This window comes from Scatophagus argus, chromosome 24 (assembly GCF_020382885.2).
Source record: "Scatophagus argus isolate fScaArg1 chromosome 24, fScaArg1.pri, whole genome shotgun sequence".
Taxonomy (NCBI): domain Eukaryota; kingdom Metazoa; phylum Chordata; class Actinopteri; family Scatophagidae; genus Scatophagus; species Scatophagus argus.
The window spans coordinates 67,880-90,257 of record NC_058516.1 but is presented as its reverse complement, the minus strand read 5'-3'; the positions used below and the strand labels follow the sequence as shown (position 1 = coordinate 90,257).

General features: G+C 44.3%; 2 protein-coding genes across 7 annotated transcripts; both read left to right on the top strand.

Moving 5' to 3' along the window:
• The first annotated feature begins 2,940 nt into the window (after nt 1-2,940).
• vps16 (VPS16 core subunit of CORVET and HOPS complexes) lies at nt 2,941-17,821 on the top strand. Of its 3 annotated transcripts, none has more exons than XR_006842776.1 (25): nt 2,941-3,123; nt 3,355-3,583; nt 4,176-4,264; nt 4,487-4,578; nt 5,099-5,227; nt 5,500-5,644; nt 5,728-5,843; nt 5,923-6,045; nt 6,127-6,182; nt 6,610-6,699; nt 7,006-7,177; nt 7,284-7,415; nt 7,489-7,616; nt 7,795-7,830; nt 9,453-9,561; nt 9,692-9,826; nt 14,328-14,436; nt 14,513-14,610; nt 15,093-15,197; nt 15,388-15,465; nt 16,154-16,240; nt 16,460-16,542; nt 16,673-16,851; nt 16,968-17,071; nt 17,160-17,204. XR_006842776.1 is itself a non-coding variant. In XM_046382831.1 (25 exons), exons 2-25 carry the CDS (start codon nt 3,534-3,536, stop codon nt 17,299-17,301), a joined length of 2,505 nt encoding a protein of 834 aa, XP_046238787.1. In that variant the 5' UTR covers nt 2,945-3,123; nt 3,355-3,533; the 3' UTR covers nt 17,302-17,821. The 3 variants fall into 3 exon arrangements, 2 of the variants coding, with proteins under 2 accessions (XP_046238787.1, XP_046238788.1); XM_046382831.1 differs by having other exon boundaries at nt 2,945-3,123; nt 16,755-16,851; nt 17,160-17,821; XM_046382832.1 differs by lacking the exons at nt 2,941-3,123; nt 3,355-3,583 and having other exon boundaries at nt 4,179-4,264; nt 4,467-4,578; nt 16,755-16,851; nt 17,160-17,821.
• A 439-nt stretch (nt 17,822-18,260) lies between these two features.
• rgn (regucalcin) lies at nt 18,261-21,909 on the top strand. 4 transcript variants are annotated; one of them, XM_046382858.1, is made up of 8 exons: nt 18,261-18,407; nt 19,730-19,902; nt 19,997-20,179; nt 20,657-20,757; nt 20,843-20,957; nt 21,053-21,184; nt 21,307-21,461; nt 21,542-21,909. In XM_046382858.1, exons 2-8 carry the CDS (start codon nt 19,740-19,742, stop codon nt 21,590-21,592), a joined length of 900 nt encoding a protein of 299 aa, XP_046238814.1. In that variant the 5' UTR covers nt 18,261-18,407; nt 19,730-19,739; the 3' UTR covers nt 21,593-21,909. The 4 variants fall into 4 exon arrangements, with proteins under 4 accessions (XP_046238814.1, XP_046238813.1, XP_046238811.1 ...); XM_046382857.1 differs by having other exon boundaries at nt 18,263-18,407; nt 19,697-19,902; XM_046382855.1 differs by having other exon boundaries at nt 18,264-18,420; nt 19,697-19,902.
• Nucleotides 21,910-22,378: the final 469 nt, after the last annotated feature.

Genomic DNA, 22,378 nt, shown 5'->3' with positions numbered 1-22,378 from the left:
AGAATGAAAGGGACTGAGGAGGGCCTTAGGCAGCCTTCAGATTTTCACTGTTCCACTGTGGATCTGTGAGGAACCCTTGTTTGAGGGGAGTATTGGTTCTTTTCTGGTTTACATCAGAAGTGCTGGAGCTCCAGTGAAATGTTCTCTTCCAGAGAGACCATGTTCTGTTTATTGAACCCAAATACACCAGATTGAGCTTCAGAGTGTGTGTCTTCACACTGAGTCCAAGATGGCGGCGCACAGTAGTGCAGCGGCTTCTTGTTCTCCTGGGTTTAAGCACCCTTTTTGTACTTTTTGTGTCGGTCTAAAGGCCAATTCTACCTACGTTACGTTACGTCTACGTTAACAAAGGTTGGTGTACGCATACAGAGCTGTCCCCCACCTTGAACACGGCTTCTCTGACCACATCTGTCCGTGAGGGAGAGGTGGACCTGGAGGACTGTACATCTGCTGTCCTCCGTTACATCCACAAGTGTGCAGAGGATATCACCAGTACCAGGACAGTAACCACTTACCCAAACCAGAAATCCTGGCTGAACGCGGAGGTCCAATCTCTGCTGAAAGCCAGGGATTCTGCGTTTAGGTCAGGTGACAGACTGGCACTCAGGGCGGTGAGAAGAGAGCTGACTGCATGAGTGAAGAGGGCTAAGACCGCATACGCCCAGAGGATCCAGGGACACTTTATATCCAACGATCCATGGAGCATGTGGAGGGCCATAAAGTGCATCACAGACCATAATACCAAAGATGCACAATGCCCCAGGGACCCCTCTCTGCCTGAAGCTCTCAACAACTTCTTCGCCCGCTTTGAGGACCCGGATACCCCCCTCAGCACCAGACTCACCCCCCCACCTGGTTAAGAGCCCCTCAGCATGAGGTACTGACGGACATCTTCAACACCTCTCTCCAACAAGCGACGGTCCCCACCTGTCTGCAGACCGTTACGATCATCCCCATCCCCAACACCTCCACCACCACCTGACGAGCCTGAATGACTATCGGTCAGTAGCCCTCACTCCGATAGTCATGAAATGCTTTGAGAGACTGGTAATCGCCCGCATCAAAGACTGCATTGACATCACTGTGGACCCACACCAGTACGCATATAGGAAGAACCGATCCACAGAGGATGCCATATCTTCTGTGGTCCACACAACTCTCACCCACCTAGAGAATAAAGACTGGATTTTACATCAGCTTTCAATTCAATCATTCCACAGACACTGATCCACAAGCTAAGTGCTCTCGGACTGAGCTCCACCCTCTGCAATAGGGTCCTAGACTTCCTGACGGACAGGCCGCAAACAGTGAAGATCCATGATATCTCCTCCTCCCCCATCACCCTCAGCACCGGCTCTCCCCAGGGCTGTGTGCTGAGCCCCCTCCTGTTCACCCTGCTAACACACGACTGCTCAGCACAGCATCCGAGCCGCCTGATCGTGAAGTTTGCAGATGATACAGCTGTGGTTGGATGCATTGCCAACAACGACGAGGCCGACTACAGGCAAGAGGTGGAACGCCTGGAGGGTTGGTGCACAGAGAATAACCTCTGCATCAGCGTGAAGAAGACCAAGGAGATGATCATGGACTTCAGAAGGGTCAGACATCTCCCCCTTCCTCCGCTGTACATTGGAGGACAACAGTGGAAGTGGTCTCCAGCTTCAGGTACCTGGGCGTCCATATAACGGACGACCTCACCTGGAGCAACAACACTTCCTGTCTCATCAGGAAGGCACACCAGCGCCTCTACTTCCTCAGGAGGCTGAGGCGTGCCGGACTGGGGAGCTCAGTCCTGACATCCTTCTACAGATGTGTGGTGGAGAGCGTCCTGTGCTCCTGCATCACTGTGTGGCACAGCAGCTGCTCTGCAGCAGAGAAGAAGGCTCTGCAGAGGGTGGTGAAAGCTGCACAGAAGACTGTGGGACGCAGCCTGTCCACCACCACAGACATTTACACCTCCAGGTGCAGGAAAAGGGCCTCCTGCATCATGAAGGACCCCACCCACCCCTCACACAAACTGTTTGCCCCTCTCCCCTCAGGCAGGAGGGGCATTAAGAGCAGGACCACCAGACTGAGGAACAGCTTCTTCTGCTCTGGAGCACACATCACCCTCCCTCTCCCTTCCCTGACAACCACCCATGGAACATTGCACAGTGCAGCCATCTTGCACAGAACTTTGCACTACTCGTTTCAGATTTGTACTGCTCTTTCACATTTGCACTACTCTTTCATTTGTACAATACCGCTGTAAATATTGTGGCCATCCCTGTCACTGTTTATATCTTTTTTATCAGAATCAGATCAGAATTCCTTTATTAATCCCTGGAGGGAAATTCTTGAATCCTGGTTGTTTTTATATTTATATAGTGTTGTTTTATATTTATAGTTATTTTACGTATTTTGTAGGTTATTGGGCTTATACCAGGACCAGGGAAACTAATTTCGTTCCACCTCATGTTTCCACATGTGTGAAATGACATTAAAGCTCCTTGAATCCTTGAGAATGTGTTAGAACACAGAGAACTGTTCTGCCGCAGGGTAATGAGGTGGAAACAGGAAGAGACGCTAACATCATGGGATTCATAAAAACACAATACACTCATCAGTGTGTTCTGTTATGTATGGAGGAGAGGTTTCCTGTAACTGTTCCTTTGAAACATAAAGAATCCCCTCCACAGTCTGTAAGAAACAACACACGCACGCACGCACACACACACACAGTTTAGTTTGGGGAACAACCAGTTCAGAGCTTCGGGGAAGAAGCTGTTTCTGAGCCTCCCCTCATCTGGTCTTGCTCCAGATGAGGGGAGGGGTTGGAAGAGTCCATGTGCAGGATGGGTGGATTCCTTCATGATGCGGAGGGCCCTCCCCCTGCATCGTGCTGCGTAGAGGTCTGAAGTGGTGGGGAGGCTGCCCCCCCATGGTCCTCTGTGCAGAGCCTTCCTCTCAGCAGCGGTGCAGTTGCCGTGCCACACAGTGATGCAGGTGCAGAGGACGCTCTCCACCGCGCAGTGGTAGAAGCTCCTCAGGACTGAGCTCCCAAGCCCAGCTCGCCGCAGCTTCCTGAGGAAGTAGAGACGCTGGTGAGCCTTCCTGACCAGCCGGGAAGTGTTGGTGTTCCAGGTGAGGTCCTCGGTTAGGTGCACACCAAGGTACCTGTAGCTGGAGACCACCTGACTGTGGAAGTCACAGCTACTTCTCCTCCGCATAACTAATGAAATGTTATTTTGGATTGACTTTGATCTCAGTTTTTTGTACAGTTTTTTTTGTTGTTAATTTTATTGGTCTATTGTTGGTTTATTAATTTTATTCAGTTTTCATGACTTTATTTCTCTCTTTATATTGTTTTCAAAGGTTGTCGAGCAGCAGACACTAGGAGGCGACAAAGACTCTTGATGCTATTGAAGACTGTAACGTGACCGTAGAACAAGAAGCATCTGCTGTTATGATGATCAGCTGAATGATTTAAAGCTGAAACGAGCAGAGAATCATCATCAGATTGGAGACATTTTATCTCTCCGGCCGGAAACAACATGGCGTTCATTACAGCCAACTGGAACCCACTGGGAGAAGCATTTTATCGGTCAGTTTATCTCTAGTTTACCGGTCAGACAGTTGGTGGCGTCGACAGCTAACGTTAGCCCTGCGGCTGCAAACCGTCAGACATCAAGCGTTAGTTGTTAGCTCACTGCAGTTTACATAAAATCTACGAAAAGATCTGTTATAATCTATTGTGTTTTAACGTGTGAACAGAGTGCGAATTGTTCTAGCCGCCGGTTTTAGCATTGTTGTCCTACTGATCATGTGACACTGCTAACGTTAGCTTTCCGCTAGCTTTTGTAGTTTCCGTGTCTCTGTATGGCAACAAAGTGTCTTTAATGCAAGCTCGAAGTATGTAATCTTCATTTAATTACAACACATTATAACAAGTGAGTAACTTTCATGGCGAATTATGCAGAGACATATAGCCAATCAGAATCTGAGTTCAAACAGGTTAACAAGTGTTGCTAATTTCACTGAGAAACACAGAAACCTTAAAATGGTAGAACTTCTAATGGAGGCTGGTGAAACACAACAAGAATCCAGAAAGTTTTATAGGGATTGAAATGAACATGCATTATGACGCAGTGTGTTTGAGGTATGTGCTAATGTTGTTTATGTGTGTGTCTCTTCAGTAAAACTGAGCTGTATGAGATGTGTTGGAATCTGAGGGACGGATTTAGAGACTGTCTGGTGGCTGCAGCTCCATATGGAGGACCCATAGGTACACACATCACACACACAGTATTGCAAGGCATTATGAATTCTGTTGACCAAAACCAGTCCACATGCACACAAATTTCCGATCCGTATCATATTCACACACACATTCAACAGAAACATATCAAACATTAAAACACATTTCTGATGGTGATCAACCAGCCCCAAATCTCAAATAAAACAAGAACTGTCTGTCTGCCTCTCAGTGTGTCTGTCTCTCTCTCAGCTTTCCTCAGAGAACCTCACAGACGTTCTCCCAGTTCTCGTCCTCAGTTAGAGATGTATTCTGCGTCTGGAGTCACCATCACTAGCTTTCCGGTAAATATTCACCTCACTGTTAATCAATCAGATTCTGTCCTCAATCGTCACATGTTGGGTGAATTTGTGCCACATGAATACAATAAAGACATGTTAATGTTTGGCATCACATGTTTATGTCGTATTTTGTACTATAATGTCTGGGGGTGTCCAAATTCAACTAGACACCCCCAGACAGCCTGTGGCACAGCTGGCAGTATAGTATCTACTCTGTAGTACTTTAATAATCAGTGCTCTTCCCCCTCCATTAGTAATGGTAGACATGCCCTTGAACAAGGCACCTAACCCCCAAGCTGCTCCCCAGGTGCCTGACATGGCAGCCCACTGCTCCTGTGGGTGTGTTCAATGCATGTAATTTGCTTGGTGTTGAATGTGTGTTCAGTGAGTTAAATGCAGAGGAAAAATTCAGTGTATGTAAAAAAAAAAATATATATATACTGCCAATAAAGCTGATTATTCTTCTTCTAATAAGACAGTCCAGTTGGACAGTTTGTAAAGAGTTGTCTGTCTGTCTCCTTAGTGGAAGAGCGGTCCTGTGGTACATTTGGGTTGGACGGTCAGTGATGAACTGTTGTGTATCCAGGAAGATGGATCAGTTCTCATCTACGACCTGTTTGGATCCTTCAAGAGACACTTTAGCATGGGTCAGGTGAGTATGTTAAACTGTCTATTAGTTAACCTGTCAACAGACCAGTACAGTGTGGGTCGGGTGAGTCAGGTGCCTTTGTTCTTTCGTGCATTTAAAATGAAAATGTTAATATTACCAGATTTTAATCTGAAACTAACAGAACCTTCTGTGGACCAGGTGAGGTGTGCAGTATGTTACCGTGGTGATGAGGTTATTGTTTGTGCTCCGTACACACAACTAACACATGTATGTCCCTTCGTAGTACACCTCTCAGGTGTTGTTGTTTTTTACAGGAAGTTGTCCAGAGTCAAGTATTGGAAGCCAAAGTATTCCACTCTCCATATGGAACTGGTGTCGCCATAGTAACTGGCTCCTCCCGCTTCACCTTGGCGACCAACATTGATGACCTGAAGCTCCGGCGATTACCTGAAGTCCCAGGTAACACCTCTGATTTCACGAGGTTCACTTTGAACCTCCTGAAATCCTTCTGTCTGTCTCTCTGATCACCTGTCTGTCCTCAGGCCTGCAGGGGAAGCCGTCCTGCTGGGCCGTCCTCACTCAGGACAGACAGACTAAAGTCCTCCTGTCCAACGGACCTGAACTTTACATTCTGGACAACACATCCTGCACTGCTGTGGTGAGACAATGAGAACGACAGATATGTAGACAGAGAGAGACAGACAGCTCTCTAACAGTATCTGCATGTCTGTCTTCAGTGTCCACCAGGTTTCAGTCCTCAGGCCGGCAGCATCATCCACATGTCAGTGTCTTTCAGCTATAAATACTTGGCTCTCTTCACGGACACTGGGCACCTGTGGACGGGCTCCTCCCAGCTCCAGGTGAGCCTGTGTCCGATCAGCTGTTTGATATAACCTGAAGGGGTGGAGTTGGATGATTGACACGTGATTCTGTTTCTGCAGGACAAACTGAGTGAAATTGACACTAAAAAGTCAACGCCTCCCAAACAGATGGTCTGGTATGTAGATCTGTCTGCTGGTCCACATGTTTAGATGTCTGTCATCTGACTACCCGTTCAAACAGCAACAGCAATGATGTAATGGCAACAACCAGTCGAGCCCTGTCTGAAGGCCTTAAGTGACGACCTGAACATGTGGGGTTAAAAGCTCAATGAGGTTGCGAGGTGTAAGCCCATGAAGAGCTATACAAGTTCCCAATAAAACGAATTTGAAATTTGACTGCTGGCCAGTGAAGTTTAGCTAAAACCGGAGTGATGAGTTTGTTTCTCTTTGTGATTAATCTGTCCGTCATGTTCTGCCCCAGCAGGCGACTTAGTGAGCTTTGGCAGAGTCGAAGTAAAGGGTGTCGCAGCACAGCTTTGTACTGAGTCTTTCTTTCTTATCTGTCTGTCCACTGACCCATTTGACCCTTCTTTACCTGTCCAGGTGTCGCAGACCAAAAAGTCAGCAGCCGTCTGTGGTGCTGATGTGGGACAGATTGCTCATTGTGGCCGGTGTCTGTAATGACATGATCCAGTATCCTTTAAACCAGTTCAGGCTGAACCACAGTCAAACCAGATTACATAAGGTTCTCCTGAATCTGGTTCCAGTGTGTCTTGTGAAAGTTCACTTGTTAAGATTCTTGTGGGGTTTGTTAAGGTTCTCTAGGATCATGTCATGGTTTAGGATCTTCCTGAGGCTCATTTAGGTGCTACTGAAATTTGTTATGGTTCTTCCAGGGCACATTATGGTATCAGGATAAAGAATCTTGTGCATTTCTTTTAGGTTAACTCTTTTTAGTTTGAGTACAGTTGAACCTTGAACCTTGACCCTTGATCTCAGGTTCCCCATAGAGGATCAGTGTTTTTTGGTCGGTGAGCTGGACGGAGTCCGACTCATCAGTTCGACCAATCAGGAGCTGCTTCAGGAGGTTCCTTTGGTCTGTCAGGACATCTTCAAGATTGCCTCCATGGCTCCTGGAGCGCTGCTGCTGGAAGCCCACAGGGAGTATGAGGTGAGAACCTGTCTGTCTTGCCTTCCGACTGAATCATAAACTGTTGATCTGAAGAAGGTCTGCGGGTTCACACAGGCAGATCATTTGTATGCTTGTCTTTGAGCAGAAGTCGAGTCAGAAGGCTGATGAGTACCTGAGGGAGATCAAGGAGCAAAACATGCTGGGAGAGGCAGTGCGACAGTGTGTGGAGGCAGCAGGACACGAATATGACACCAACATTCAGAAATCCCTGTTGAGGGTGAGAACAATCTGTTCTCTCAGTTGGTTCTGTGTCAGTGTTCCCTGCTGTAACACTATGATTTTTCCACCAGGCGGCGTCATTTGGGAAGTGTTTTCTGACTGACTTCAGTCCGGACTCATTCGTGTTGACCTGCAGAGAACTGCGAGTGTTGAATGCTGTCCGAGAGAGCAGCGTCGGGCTGCCGCTGACCCACACTCAGTATCCTCACAAAGTCGTGGGAAATGTCTTCAGTCTGCTTTTAATCTGCAGTTAATGTGATTGTGATGTCATCATCTGATTTTTGATTACCGACCAATCAGATGTCAGATCAGTCTCTTGTCTTTGCATTTCAGTATAATCAATCTCACTCGACGAGCTCCTTGACACCTGACCTCAGATTCAAACAGATGACTGTGCAGGTCCTGATCGACAGGTGAGTCAGCTCATCCAACCTGTTTGTCTCTCTTTGTGCCAGATTTCCTTTATTTATCTCCAAGGGGAAATTCTTTTTTGTACAGACATTGCACTTGTAGTTTTCCCTACCAAGAAAGAAAGTGAAAGATATAAAAATGGGATAAACAAAAACAAGATAAGTATAAATCTAAAAATATAAGTATTTACATGTGTACATATATACATTGTATATATGAAAGTATGCGTGTCCATCCATCCAGTGCTGAGTTTAACAGTTTGATTGCGACAGGCAGGAATGATTTCCTGTGTCGCTCTGTGGTGCATCATGGGAGTCAGAGTCTGTAGCTGAACGAGCTCCTGTAGCCGATCAGCACATTGTGGAGAGGGTGAGAGGGAAAGTCCAGTATCGCCCTTATTTTGGACAACATTCTCCTCTCAGACACCACTGTCAGAGAGTCCAGTTTATCTCCCACAACATGGCGGCCTTCTTGAGGATTCTGTTGATGCCATCCAGATGGGGGGGGGGGGGGGAGTGGAGTGGCTAGTTGCTGCCGCCATACTGCTGAGGAGTCGTTTGAAGCGTGAGTTCAGGTCACTGTGTCGAATCTGTTAAAGAACTGATTCGGCTCATTCGCCTGTCCACACCGCCATCAACTCCCCCTACGCTGTTTGGCCCGTAACCTGTGATGATCCTCATGCCACGCCACACCTCTCATGTGCGGCTGGAGTTTCCACCCCAGCTTCCTCCGGTACCTCTCCTTGGCCTCCCTGATTTTTAATCTCAGGATTCGCTGAATAGCTCTCACTTCCCTCCCTATTGCCTGAATAGCCTGAATAGCCATAGTCCAACGGCACACAGTTCCACATCTGGGCTGCAGATGTGTTCCTTCACTGTTAATGTGGGCTGGATTACACCACCGGTTGTTAACGAGCACGGCAAGCCCTCCCCCTTTGTGCTTACAGCTAGCAGCGCAGTCTCTGTCCGCACAGACCGTATGGAAGTCCGTTACTGTCACATTGTCATCGGGTAGGTCCTGGTGCAGCCATGTCTCCGTAAAGCACATCAAACTGCACTCCCGGTATTCCCTCTGACTCTGCGACAGTCAGTGAGCCGTCAGTGAGTCCATCTTGTTCGCGAGTGACCTCACATTTCCCATGACGATAGAGGGGAGACACGGCTTGAACTTCCTAGTCATAAGCCTCCGTTGTTTCAAAGCTTCCCCCGTCCTCCGTAGCTTTTTATTTCCCCTGCATCCTCTATGAGTTTTGAACCAGCATTCAGCAGGGATTACTCTCGGTGTTTTCCCTGGAGCTTTGGCCGGCTTCAGGTCAGTCATCTAATCCCGAATGTAAACAATGCGGGCAGCGAGGAGTTGCATCGCTGCACCAAAAAGAGTAGTTCAGAGATGAACAAAAACACTAAAAAGACCTACAACTTTCCTGGCGTGTGGTGGGTAGGAAAAAGTGTAGTCCAAAGTAATAGAAAGTAAAAAGAGTAGCGTAATATAATAAAAATACAATAGAAAACGGTGAAGAAAATTGGGAATGTCTGTAACAGAGTGCACACATATCGACGCATGCACACTTTGCCTGTCTGTTTTTCTCACCTGTCTGCCTCTCTCTGTACTGTCTATTTCTCAGATTGGTGTATCGACAGTTTTATCCATTAGCAATAGAAATTTGTCGTTACCTGAAGATTCCAGATTATCAAGGAGTCAGCAGAGTCCTCAAACACTGGGCCTCATGCAAGGTAACCTGTCCAATTGATTCCTTCCACCTCACCTGCCCGTCTTGACTCCTCCCACCTAACCTATCCCACCTGGCTTTTTCTCAGTCTGATTCAACTGCTGAACTCACCTGTGCGATGTGGTTGTGTCCAGGTGCAGCAGAAAGACCTATCAGACGAGGCCATAGCCCGAGCCGTGTGTGTGAAGGTGGGAGACTCACCTGGTGTTTCTTACTCGGACATTGCAGCTAAAGCTTATGAGTGTGGACGCACTGAGCTTGCCATCAAGGTAACTTCATGTTGACGTCACAAACTCAATATTTCTTTTTTTAAATTAAATTTTTAAAGCACAAATACCAAATTTAACAGTGTAAATATTGAAAAGGTCATTGGTGAGCAGGTCATTGGTGGTTGGCTGCATAACAGTCACAGTTATGGTGCGTTTGTGATAATCTAACCAGAGGGTCATTAGAGGCCCTTGAGTGAGGAATTAGAAGACTTTACAGTTAATCCATTGAGGAGAATAGATACAGTGCTTCTGGAAAGTATTCACACCGCTTCGCTTTTTACACATTTTGTTATGTTACAGTCTCATTCCAAAATGGATTAAATTAAATTTCTCCCTCAAAATGCTACACAAAATACCACATAGTAACAGAGTGAAACAAGTTTGCTTGAATGTTTTGCAAATTTATTAAAAATGAAAAACAAAAAATGTTGATGGCTCTCTCCCAGAAGTCTTCCTCAAACTCCACGTCTTGTTCCTTCTCCCAGGCAGCAGTGCTTTTACAGCAGTGCTCTGTGTTAAATGACAAGAGAGCCTGATAGAGTTGGGAAACAAGTGATCTCAGACTGGGTTTGATCTTAAAGAAGTCTTCCCGTGGCTGCTTAGCGGGTAGAGAGGGGAAGTCAGAAAAAATGTTTTAGACACAATGATCTAAATCTAAAGTATCTAAATAAGTGTGTTGTGGGCAGATCATGTGAAACCGAAAGGTCTGTGAAACTACCAAAAACTGCCTTTGTATAATTCATTGAACATCTCTATGCCATTTTTCTCCCACAAGCAGAATGCAGGGTCTAAAAAAGAAGGTGGGAAAAGGTGATTGTGGGTTATGGGCATCAGAGTAGGAGGGAGTATGACTGAAAATGGCACCTGAATTGATACCAAATCTTCAAGGAGGTACAGACAATTTGGTTATCTGTGTAATGAGAGAGAGATCTTTGGAGTGGTGAGAAGAGAAGAGCAGAAAGAGAAGATGACACACAGGACCTCAACTCAAGTTGGCACCATGGAGGTTGGGGGTTATGTACCCAAAACAGAAATTTATGGATATTTGCTGCCCAGTAATAATACATAAAATTTGGCAACGAGAGCCCTCCACTGAATGGGCACCACTGCAAAAGGGACTTCCTAATCCTAGTCTTTCCTCCCCATATGAAGGAAATGACAACTTGATCAATAGATTTAAAATATTAATTTGGCAGAAATAGGGGGATACATTGAATAAGATATAGAAATTTTGGAAGAATGTTCATCTTAACTGCATTAATTTTACCAAGCATAGACCGGGTCAGATTACGGCATCTCTGGAAAGCAGCCCCCATATGGCTGAGTAGGGGGGTAAAATTTGCGTCTGAGCAGATAGTGTACTTGATGCTACTGTTATTCAGATGAAATGGTAGATCAGACTGAGAAAACAGGAGAACCTTTGAGTTAATAGAGAGGCATTCACTCTTTTGTAGATTGAGCTTGTACCCAGAAAGATAGGATGTTGGGTAGTTGAGAAAGAGGGTAGGTGATATACAAAAGCAAGTCATCCACATACAATGCAAGCCTGTGTTCAACGCCCCTACGGGCTATCCCCCAGGAATGAGGGTGAATTTCTGATAGCTATGGAGAGGGGCTCTACAGCAAATGCAAAAAGCAAGCGAAAAAGTGGACAGCCCTGGCAAGTACCACGAGATAAATTGAAATACCCAGACCTGATATTATTGGTGTTGACAGAGGCTAGGGGTGAGGTGTACAAGAGGCGTATCCAAGATATTAGTGTATTCCCAAAGCCAGACTTTTTCAGAACAGTAAAAAGGTACTCACACTCGACCCTATCAAAGGCCTTTTCAGCATCCAGAGAGATAACTACCTCAGGGAGTTGACTTGTGTCTTTGAAGTAGATAATATTAAACAGCATTCTGATATCGAAAAATGAATGTCTGTCTTTTTTGAAACCAATCTGCTCATCAGATATTATACTGGGAACAACATTTTCAGTGTGGGTAGCTAACAGCTTAGCCAGCTTAGACATTTTTTCATTGGTTGTATAAATACCCAACACATCAGTTGCTAGGGAGGAATGCGGACATGCCGTACAATGTAAAATGTCAATACTTAAAAAGTGGAGATACGTTTTTTCGTCGGACAGAAACAATATATCATGTATCCTCTAAGGTAGGCTTTGAGGGTATCCCATAGTAAAGAGTAAGAAGTGTTAGGAGTTTTGTTTATCCAAAGGAAAGTGTCAATGGATGAAGAAATTAATTCACAGAAAGAAGGGTCAGATTAAAGTAAGGGGATCAGGCTCCATGGAGCTCGGTCCACATGGTGGGAATTTGAGTCGATATCAAGAACCAAAGAAGCGTCACCTGAAATAAATAAATAGAAGTAAATATTTTTCCTAAATTCCAAATTATCAAAATTAGGGCCATATACATTCACCAGAAGAACAGGTTTGTGGTTAATAGAGCCCACTATGATTAAATATCTACCATTTTTATCAGCTACAACTTTAGCTGGGGAAAAGTGTAAGTTTTTGTGGATTAGAATGGCAACTCCTCTGGACCTGGAATCAAAATTAGAGTGAAAATAATGCTCAGCCCAAGGGAGTTTTACCCTGTGTTGGTCCTTAACACGCAGGTGAATCTCCTGAAGAAAAGCCACATGCACCCTCAGTAAGTGAGAGAACACTCTAAATCTCTTCACAGAGCTGTTCATCTCTTTTAAGTTCCAGCTCAAGAATCTCAAGGATGAATCAGTTTTAACACAATCATCCATACCTTAAATCAGGGTGAATAAAAAAGCAAGATGGGTATGAAAAATAAGCTGGAAATACAGCCCATACACCTGGCAAAAACCAAAGGACCTCAGCTAGGAGGCGTAATTTCAGAGCAACCGCTATATAAACAAAAAACTGTAAGGTTAAAAATATCAAAACAAAACAAATAAAAGAAGAAATAAACGCATCCAGAAAACGAAACAAAGTCACATATGCACACAGATAAAAGTATCCCCCTTTACCTCCCCTCCCAAAGTCCCTAAATCCCCCTCCCCAATCGAGAGAAATTGCGGAAAAACTCCTCATCTGATTCCGATGTATCTAAACAAAACAAGTCACCTCTTCTGAACAGAGAGGCTCCCCGGCAAAAATACACACCATTTGGTATTTAAACTAGAATAATAGAAATAAAGAATAAAGAAATTTGCTGTCAAACCAGTTCTGTGCGTCCCGTTTCTCATTGCCATGGTCAATACGAAGTTGGGCAGGAAAACGCAGGGAGAAATGCACATCTTTCTCCTTCAGACAGCGTCTCACACTGGTGAAAGCAGCCCTCTTCTTAGCGATGCTGGCATTGAAGTCCGGGAAAATGTAGACCTTACGACCGTCATGAGTAAGCTGCTTCTTGTTGACAATCCCGTAGCGCCAGGCTCGCTCCTTGTCCTGATAATAGTGGAACCAAACGATGAAGACCCTCGGTTTTAGCCCTGCGGTGTTGAGGTTCGATGGTTTAGGGCCAATGCGATGAGCTCCATCCAGAAGTGGTAGTGATTGGAATACATCTGTCCCCAAAATGTCGGCAAAAAACTGGACATATACGCCACAGCATCAGCTCCTTCTTTCCCCTCAGGTATGCCAATGACATGGAGATTGCAGCGGCGGGAGCGGGATTCTAGGTCTTCCATTTTATTGGTTAGCTTTATCTTCCACTGCTCTTTCTAGCATCACAACTCTGTTGCTGTAAGAGCCAAGGTGTTCCTCCAAATCAACAATGTGGCGGTCTTGAGAATCAGAGCCAGAGCAGTGTCTATTGCCACTTTAAGTTGAACAGTAATGGCAGATGTTAGATCAGACATTAAAGCAGAACGAAGAAGTCCAAATCCACTGGTAGCTTAACAGGGGAGAAGTGCTGCAGATGAAGTGCTAGCATGCTCAGAGTTCTTAGTAGCAAGCACAGCTGTGACAGTAATCTTGTTCTGATGCTGCTTCTCTGATGCCATTTCAGTAAAAAAAAAAAAAAAAAGTTTAACTTTAAAAATAATAATATGGAGGTGTAACTATGTGTGAGAAATATTAGCTGTGAAAAATAATCATCCTCCCCCTGTGGCTCACTCTCTCACATGCTCAATTGGAACTCTCACAAATGCAATATTTCTATCAAATACGCGTATGCAGTAAGTTATTTGTCTTCAAAATGTGACTGCTGAATGGGTCTTTACTGTAAGTCCTGAGCAGCACCACAAGTCGGGCTGAGAACACCTGTTGACTTGTACCTCACCTCAGGTGCCTCAGACAGATTGACTGAAGCTCCATTGCAACCAGAAACTTGTAGAGGACCAGCAGTTAATGACTTAGACATGAAATATGTTCTCGCATCCAGTTTGAACCTGCTGACTGCGTTCCTCCTGTTGGAACCCTTCAGACTTCCTGCTTCAGTTCTGTGATCCTGGACTCAGTTGCTATTTGAATATTAACTTCTGTTTCATACTTCACAGGATTTCTTTTCTGTCTCTGTTTCAGCTGCTGGACTTTGAGGCTCGGTCTGGTGAACAGGTTCCTCTGCTGCTGAAGATGAAGAGGAGTCAGTTGGCTCTCAGTAAAGCTGTGGAGAGTGGAGACACAGACCTGGGTGAGTCTGTTTGCTCCATCCGTAGTCCTGTTCTTCAGGTGGATGATGTCACACTGATGGTTTCCTGCGTTTTCAGTTTACACAGTGGTGACGTACCTGAAGAATGAAATGAACCGTGGAGACTTCTTCATGACACTGAGGAACCAACCAGTCGCACTCAGCCTCTACAGACAGGTACTCTTCATCATCATCTTCTCCGTTATCTTCCTCCTCTTCAGCCTCCACAGATCCCATGATGAACTGGTAAACTGAAGCATGTAAATTCTTTAAAGGATTTGTCATAATTTGAGATTTTCTGCAGTTTCTAAGACACATTTTCACATGTCTTTAGATCCTGCTGATTTTATCTTTAGGTTTTAATTGGCTAAAAGATTTTAACCATCAGACTCTAAACTCAGCGGTTCAGTCCTGCTATTACACCTCAGAAAGATTTGAAGGATCAGACCTTTTTTTTCCACCACTGAGGAGATAATCAGAGTCTTTGTTCTGATCTGAGGTAAAGACCCGAGCTGATGGGGTCTCTCTTAGTCCACATCAGGCCTCTCTGATATGACAGTAAATGTTTGAAAATCTTTTTCTTGTTCCATATGAAGTGAACGTGTCGCACTGTTGACATGTGGTTTAGTGATCTGGATTATCAATCTGTGTGTTGTCAGTTCTGTAAACTGCAGGAACAGGAAACCCTGAAGGATCTTTACAACCAGGATGATGATCACCAGGAACTCGCAAACTACTACATGACTGTCAGTTACAGAGAAAAGGTAACAAACCTGGTTGATTTGGTGTGAAACGTGTGAGAAAACTCTGAGGACTGAAAAAACGGACTAAGACACCCACGGACCTCAGATCTACAGAACAGCAGGAGCCTTCTTAGACACAAAACCTTCTTTTGCCTGGCTGACTGTCTGTCTGACTGACTGACTGACTGACTGTCTGTGTCTCTCTCTGCAGAGGTTAGAGAGCCGCCTGTCTCTCCTGCAGAATGCTGTAGATGAATACAACAAGGCAAAGAATGAGTTTGCTGTTAAGGTAAAACTCTCACTCACCAGTAATATTAACTTGTCATATTAAAATGATCAAAGGTATGTATATATTGGGTTTTTACACTTGCACATACCTGTATTTTTAAATTTTCTTAAAAAATTTGAACACATTTGTAAATACCTGTAGTTTGAGATTTTAGTTTGTGTTTATTCTATTTTTATTGCTTATCCTATTTTTATACTCCTCACCTTTCACCTTTCTTGGTCGGGAATACTGCATGTGCAGTGTCTGTAAGAACAAGAATTTCCCTTCAGGGATAAATAAAGGAATTCTGATTCTGATCTGATTCTGATTCTGAAATGTGTAATATATTAAACTGTCAGCTCTCAGCTCTGTCTGCCACCTGCTCTTACCTGAGGACCCCCTGTGTCATAGAAATGTGGTTGCATTTGTAACTTACCACGACTCACGTTCACTAACATAATGTGTTTTTTTGTAAGGCCTCATAGTTTGGGGGGGGTTGTTGTCTCTGGGACCAGGATCAATGATTGATGTAATACCGTTTTACTGACTACTGAAGAATGTAATTGCTCCTCTAAGGTGGACTGAGTTTACCTCAATGATGAACCTCACAGGTAGCACTGCTCTAGTTGGGGTTTGAATTAGACAGCTGGAAAAAATTTTCATTGGTCCTCCTTTTGTAAGACCTTTAAATGAAATATTTTGTTTTCAGGCCACAGAGGACGAGATGCGCCTCCTTCGTTTCCAACGAAAACTGGATGATGAGAAAGGGGCGGGGCTATTGGGACTGTCCCTACAGGTACGTAAAGGGCCGTGGCTACTGGGACTCATTGTATATAGTTTAGGTACTGCAGGTAATTATAACTCCACCAGCTCTGTTACTCTTACATGTGCTTCTTGCTGCTGTTCAGCTCTGGGTGGTTTCTCTGGGGTTCAGGACTGTAGCTGAATTCTGGACTAACATGAGTTTGGTGCTGTAGCTCGGTTCACCGTACTTCCTGTGTGTCGGTTTCTGCAGGCGACGATGGAGGCCCTGCTTGCTTTAGGACTTCACAAACAAGCAGAACAACTTTACAGAGACTTTAAAGTTCCAGACAAACGGTGAGACATTCAGGAAGTAATTTCACTGGTCTTTCTGCTGTGATTGGCTGAAGCTTTCAGGTAACACATTCAGAACGTTGTTAACCAGCTCATATTGTTTATTTTCAGCACATTGTGTTTTCTGTTGCAGTGTTGAATGGCGACATCATCACACTCACTTCAGCTCCTTTCACTCTTCGTCCAATTCACATACAGTCTGTCTACCTGTGCAGGTACTGGTGGTTAAAACTGAAGTCTCTTGCAGAGAAAGAGGAGTGGGACGAGTTAGAGAAGTTCTCAAAGAGCAGGAAGTCTCCGATTGGCTACTTGGTAAAAACAAGCCCACCCCTTAAATAAAAATTTAAACTTTTTTGTGTTGTAAAACTGGTTATCTGAAATAAATACAGAACTGTTACCCATGATCCTTATCACTGTCTCTTCTCCAGGCTTTTGTTGAAGTTTGCATGAAGAATAACAACAAGTATGAGGCCAAGAAGTACGTTTCTAAGGTAACACCTGAGCAGAAGGTCAAAGCGCACCTGGCCATCAGGTAGGACTCAGAGCACTGGTGACATCATCGGACAGGTGAGAGCTGACCGCTCAGGTAACCATTCTTCTCCTCTTCCTCTTCCTCCCAGTGATCTTGAGGGGGCAGCAGATGCTGCGATTGAACGCAAGAACGACTCAGAAATGGCGGCGGTCCTCTCCAGGTGCTCTGCCGCCGATCGGCTGTTGATTGACAGGTTGAACCGAGCCAGAGCTTCTGCTGCCAAAAAGTGATACTCCAGTCAGGATCTGCACGAAGAGAATAGAGGGTTAAGCAGCCAAAAAACAATCCTCAATTTATGGTCTCAGTGGACAGTCGTTACCTTAGCAACCAGAGCTGCAGTTTCACCATATGCTTTAATGTCAGAGTTGAAACAGATCATCATATTATCAGTGATGTGATTTATTGATCACCCAGCTGATTTAAAATGTGTCTTTGTGAGGTTGGAATAAAAAGCCGCAAGCCCTTCAGTAACTGAACTTGACCTCCATCTGTCCCTCATGATATACATGGAGCTGCAGTAACAGGGACAGAAAAAATGTAACAGAGCTGTGTCTCGGAGTCTTGGGGTCGGGTCCCAGTTGGGGTTACTGTGTCTCTGAGATGTGGAGTTTGGTTCCTGTCCATGTCAGACTTGTTTTCCTGTTTGAGTGTGTTTGCAGTCATTGAACAGCCTGTAAATCCGACACCAGGTTATTATATAAATGAATGCAGAAATTATTAACTGTCATTAAAAACATGTCACGTTCAACATATCAGACTTTTCTGGTTTTAAGCTCATGTGGAGTCAAAATAAGTTATCATTCAGTTATGTAAAATATAGATAATTATATATTTATATGTACTATGTACTAAACAAATAACATATTTTTCCAGGAATGAAAGTAAGTTTATATGTCAGGTTTGTCTTCCATTTAGGTCTGACGAAGGTCAGTTGGGACACTTTAACTTTGTGTAAATAATTTTCATTGGAGACTTTCATTCAGATTTATTATTTAACTGAATACAATCTCCTTCACCTGAAACATTTTTAATTATTTCATTTGTTTGTGACTGAAGGTGGCAGAAACTGTTTGAGTTTTAAATTTTAATGAGAAAAGATATAATCTGTTCCACAGTATGACTAATAATAGTTCATAAATTCAGTTTGTTACGTTATTTTTAAATCTGTGTCCACGCACTGCTGACGCAGCGTTTTAATCTGGTATGGTGCGTTCAGTGTCGGGTGATTTAGGGGTTGGGCGTTCCAGTCGCGGTGAGGAACGAAGTTACACGAGAAACGTGTTGGATCCGCGTACAAGTACTTCACTACAGCCAAAACACCCAGGAGTGGAGTAGTGTAAGTACCACAGGTGGGATTTACTTCTGTTTCTTGTGTCGGGTACAAGAAGTATACTTTACGTGTTGTACCGCATGCGGCTGTAAAGTTGCAAAGCAACCTGAAGTTGTACTACATGCGTTAAAAAGTACAGCGGTTGGAAGAAGCCAGGGTCCATTTCGATACCAGTCAGTTTATGGCGTCTCTCCGTTTGTCGAAGTTATTGAAGAGAAATTATTTTGTAAGTCGCCGAGACTCTTGATTCCGAGTTTCATCAATCCACCAGACTGGACCTAATTCCGCTAAATTACTGTAAAATATTACTGCGCTTTGACATCAGAAAACATACAACATGTTCCAAAAAAATCTGGAATTCATTGTGAAGTTTTGTTGTGCTATTTGAGAGGCGAATACGGTAAACAGAAGGGTTAACTTTTTTAAAGAGTTTGCAGCAGGTCTGTGAACTGTCGATAAGAAAAGACACAAGTGACCGATTGTTCGAGTCTGGCGACAGAAACGCAACTCAGTGACTCGCTTTAGTTCAGAAACAGTAAAGTGTCAGAATACTGCAGTATTTATCCTGTGTCAGGCTACATTAAACTGAACATGCAGTTTAACTGAGTGATTTGTAATGTGTAGCACTCAGATTAGATCATATCCTTTAGTGGTATAACATTTACCACAGTACTGCATGTTGTAGCTAGTGTGCAGCCACATATGTAGTACTCATGTTGTGTACGTGTATTATTATGATGAGCTGACACAGTATTTTGTGTTACTCTGTAGTACCTGACCATGCAATAGTATAAGTTATACTAGTGCAACATGCAGCAGTTTTAATGCAGTTCAAATTCCAGTTGACTTCCTGTTGTATCCATGGAAACAGAGTTTGTTGACCCGTCGGTGATCTGGGACAAACATGGGCGAGACAGCTGAAAACTTGATCATGATTAAATGTTTGTTTTCTTGTTTTCCAGTTGATATTGATAATAATTGATCGTTTTGACTTACCAGAAAGACCAGGAGAAAAATTTCTGTGATTATAAATGTAATCAAACAACTGTTTTTAATTTTAAGGGCTTAAAACTTGGGTGTTTGTTTTAATTGACTTGTTCATGTTACTGGAACACAACCAAACAACCTGCCACTAAAATAGATAACATACTGAGCGACAGCTGAGATGGAGGTTTAAACATGGCAGCAGGTACCCCCCACCCTGCATGTTCATGTCCAAGTTCGTGATTGGCTATTTGTCACTTGTGGCACGCTTCAGTATCAAGGGATATGATTGGCTGTTTGCATTTCAACAGTTTTCTGATTGCTCCGCCTGTGTTCCTGTCCAGGCCTTTAGTGATGTCATCAGTGAGGATTGAGTGTGTGGTGAAGACGAATGCTCTGATTGGTGAAGGGCCAGTGTGGGAGGAGTCAGAACAGACGCTGCTGTTTGTTGACATTGCTGGGCGGAAAATCCACCGCTGGAGTCCAGCAACCAATCAGATCCAGTCTGTGGAGACAGGTTGACCAATCAACACAAAGAAAACTGCAGAGTTTATCCATGAGAAATAAATTGATGAGTCACTCTTACCTGCAACTTGTATGTCTGTCCTTAGGTGACACAGTGGGCTTCACAGTTCCTTGCATGTCAGGTGGTTATGTTGCAGGTGTGGGCCGCAGCATTGTGACTGTTGACTGGTCGACTCAAACAGTGACCTCACTAGTAGAAGTTGATGAGGACAAACCAAACAACCGTCTAAACGACGGGAAGGTGGATCCTACTGGACGCCTGCTGGCAGGTAACTGATTACTACTAGTATTATTACTGCTGCTATGCATCTCTGCTTGTGTGCTCCTTCTCTCACGCCCCACCCCCTCTGCCTCTCTCCCTTGCTCTCTCTGTCGCTCTCCTGCTCTCTCTCTCTCTCTCTCTCTCTCTCTCTCTCTCAACCCAACCGGTCAAGGCAGATGGCCGCCCATCTTGAGCCGGGGTCTGCTCCGAGGTTTCTGCCTTCTAAAAGGCAGTTTTTCCTCGCCACTGTCGCCAAGTGCTTGCTCAAGGGGGAATGTTGGGCTCTCTCTATTTTACAATTTAATTAAAGAGTTTGGTCTAGACCTGCTCTAATTGGAAAGTGTCATGAGATAACTTTTGTTGTGAATTGGCGCTATATAAATAAACTGAATTGAATTGAATTGAATTGAATTACCTGTCTATCTGTCAGTTTACCTGTCTGTCTGACATAATGTTGCCATGACAACCATTTGTGATATCTCAGGTACGATGGGGAAGGAGGTGCGACCCGCCGAGGTTCAGAGACAACAAGGATCCCTGTTTTCTGTGACCTCTGACCTCACTGTGACCAAACACTTTGACCAGGTAACGTCACCTGTCTCTGTTGGTCGGTCTGTACCTGCGATTCTCTCTTTACCTGTTGTCCTGTCTGTGTCTGTCTCACTCTCAGGTGGACATCTCTAATGGGATGGACTGGTCTTTGGACCAGAAGACATTTTTCTACATCGACAGTTTGTCTCAGACTGTTGATGCCTTCGACTATGACTCAAACACAGGATACATGGGTAAACTTACCCTTCAGTACTTTCTGAATGTATGTGTATTTGTACTTGAGTACGCTGTGGTACATGTTGAAGAAGTTCATGTGTGTGTTGCCTAGGTAACCGGCGTGTGGTGTACCACATGGAGGAGGGCGAGGGGCTTCCAGATGGGATGACGGTTGATGCTGAAGGTCGTCTGTGGGTGGCCTGTTACAATGGAGGAAGAGTAATCAATATTGACCCTGCCACTGGTCAGTTCTCCTGGTTTTACTGTGTAGATGATGGAGATGGTTCTGGTTCAGCTGGTCAGGTCGCAGTATGTGCACTTATTTTAAACTGCTGAAGATGGAAGTACCTGTTTTCTTTTTTTCAGGTGTGCGGCTCCAGACTATCTCACTGCCAGTGACGAAGACCACCTCATGTTGTTTCGGAGGTCCGGACTACACTGACCTCTATGTAACCTCAGCCAGTATGGGCCTTGACCAATCAGAGAAGCACCGGCAGCCGCTGGCAGGAGATACTTTCAGGGTCAGACTCAGTCATCAACTCACCTGTTGATTCACTGACTCACATGGCAATACTGACAGTGTGTATATGTTTGTCCACAGGTGACAGGACTTGGGGTCAAAGGTCGTCCTTCAAACTTGTTTTCTGGATGATCTTTAGGAGAATCAACCAGCCAATCAGAGTGCGGATTAGTTACAGAAAATGAACAGTTTGACTGATTAGCTCACTGTTAGCTGTTAGCAATCAATAATCATTCAATTGGGTCACTAATGATAAGACGTAGTAAACAGTCAGGTGAAACTTCCATGTGTTCAACTGCAGATAAATAAATGGAGAGACTGACAGCCAATTAAAAGCAAAAAAAATATGTGACACAGACATTCAACAGCTAAACAAAATCAGTGAATTCTTAAATGGAACTATATATAATATGGAAATAAAATAAAACTTATTTCATGTGACTTATTAATTTAAGTTGAATCATTTTATTGTATAAAAAGACTGCAGCACCTGAAACAAAATGTTTTTGTAAAATTCAAAGATGCTCTGTGTTGGGGCCAAATTATCTTGAATTACAGTTTTCACTTTGTTCCTTGTGATGACTTGTGTTATGATGCCACGCCCCTCACCCTCCTCTCCTGAGAACGGCTACGTGCAGGTATTTAGTGCGTCAGTCAGTGACACCTGGGAGACGCTGGTCAGACAGGGAAGTAGAACAGTTTTTTGACTGCAAAGGCAGACTGTGGGGAGTGATTTTTGTGTTTACCGTTTTCTTTATAGAACGAAACCAAAAGGGTTTGTAATTTCAGTTAATAAATCGTTAAGTTAATCCATGGACCCGCAGCTGCCTTTTGTTTGACCATCTCAGAGACGGCTTTCATTCAGAGGCCCCAATCCTCTGCATGTCTAATTTACAAAGAGAAAGTTTCAGCTTCGGA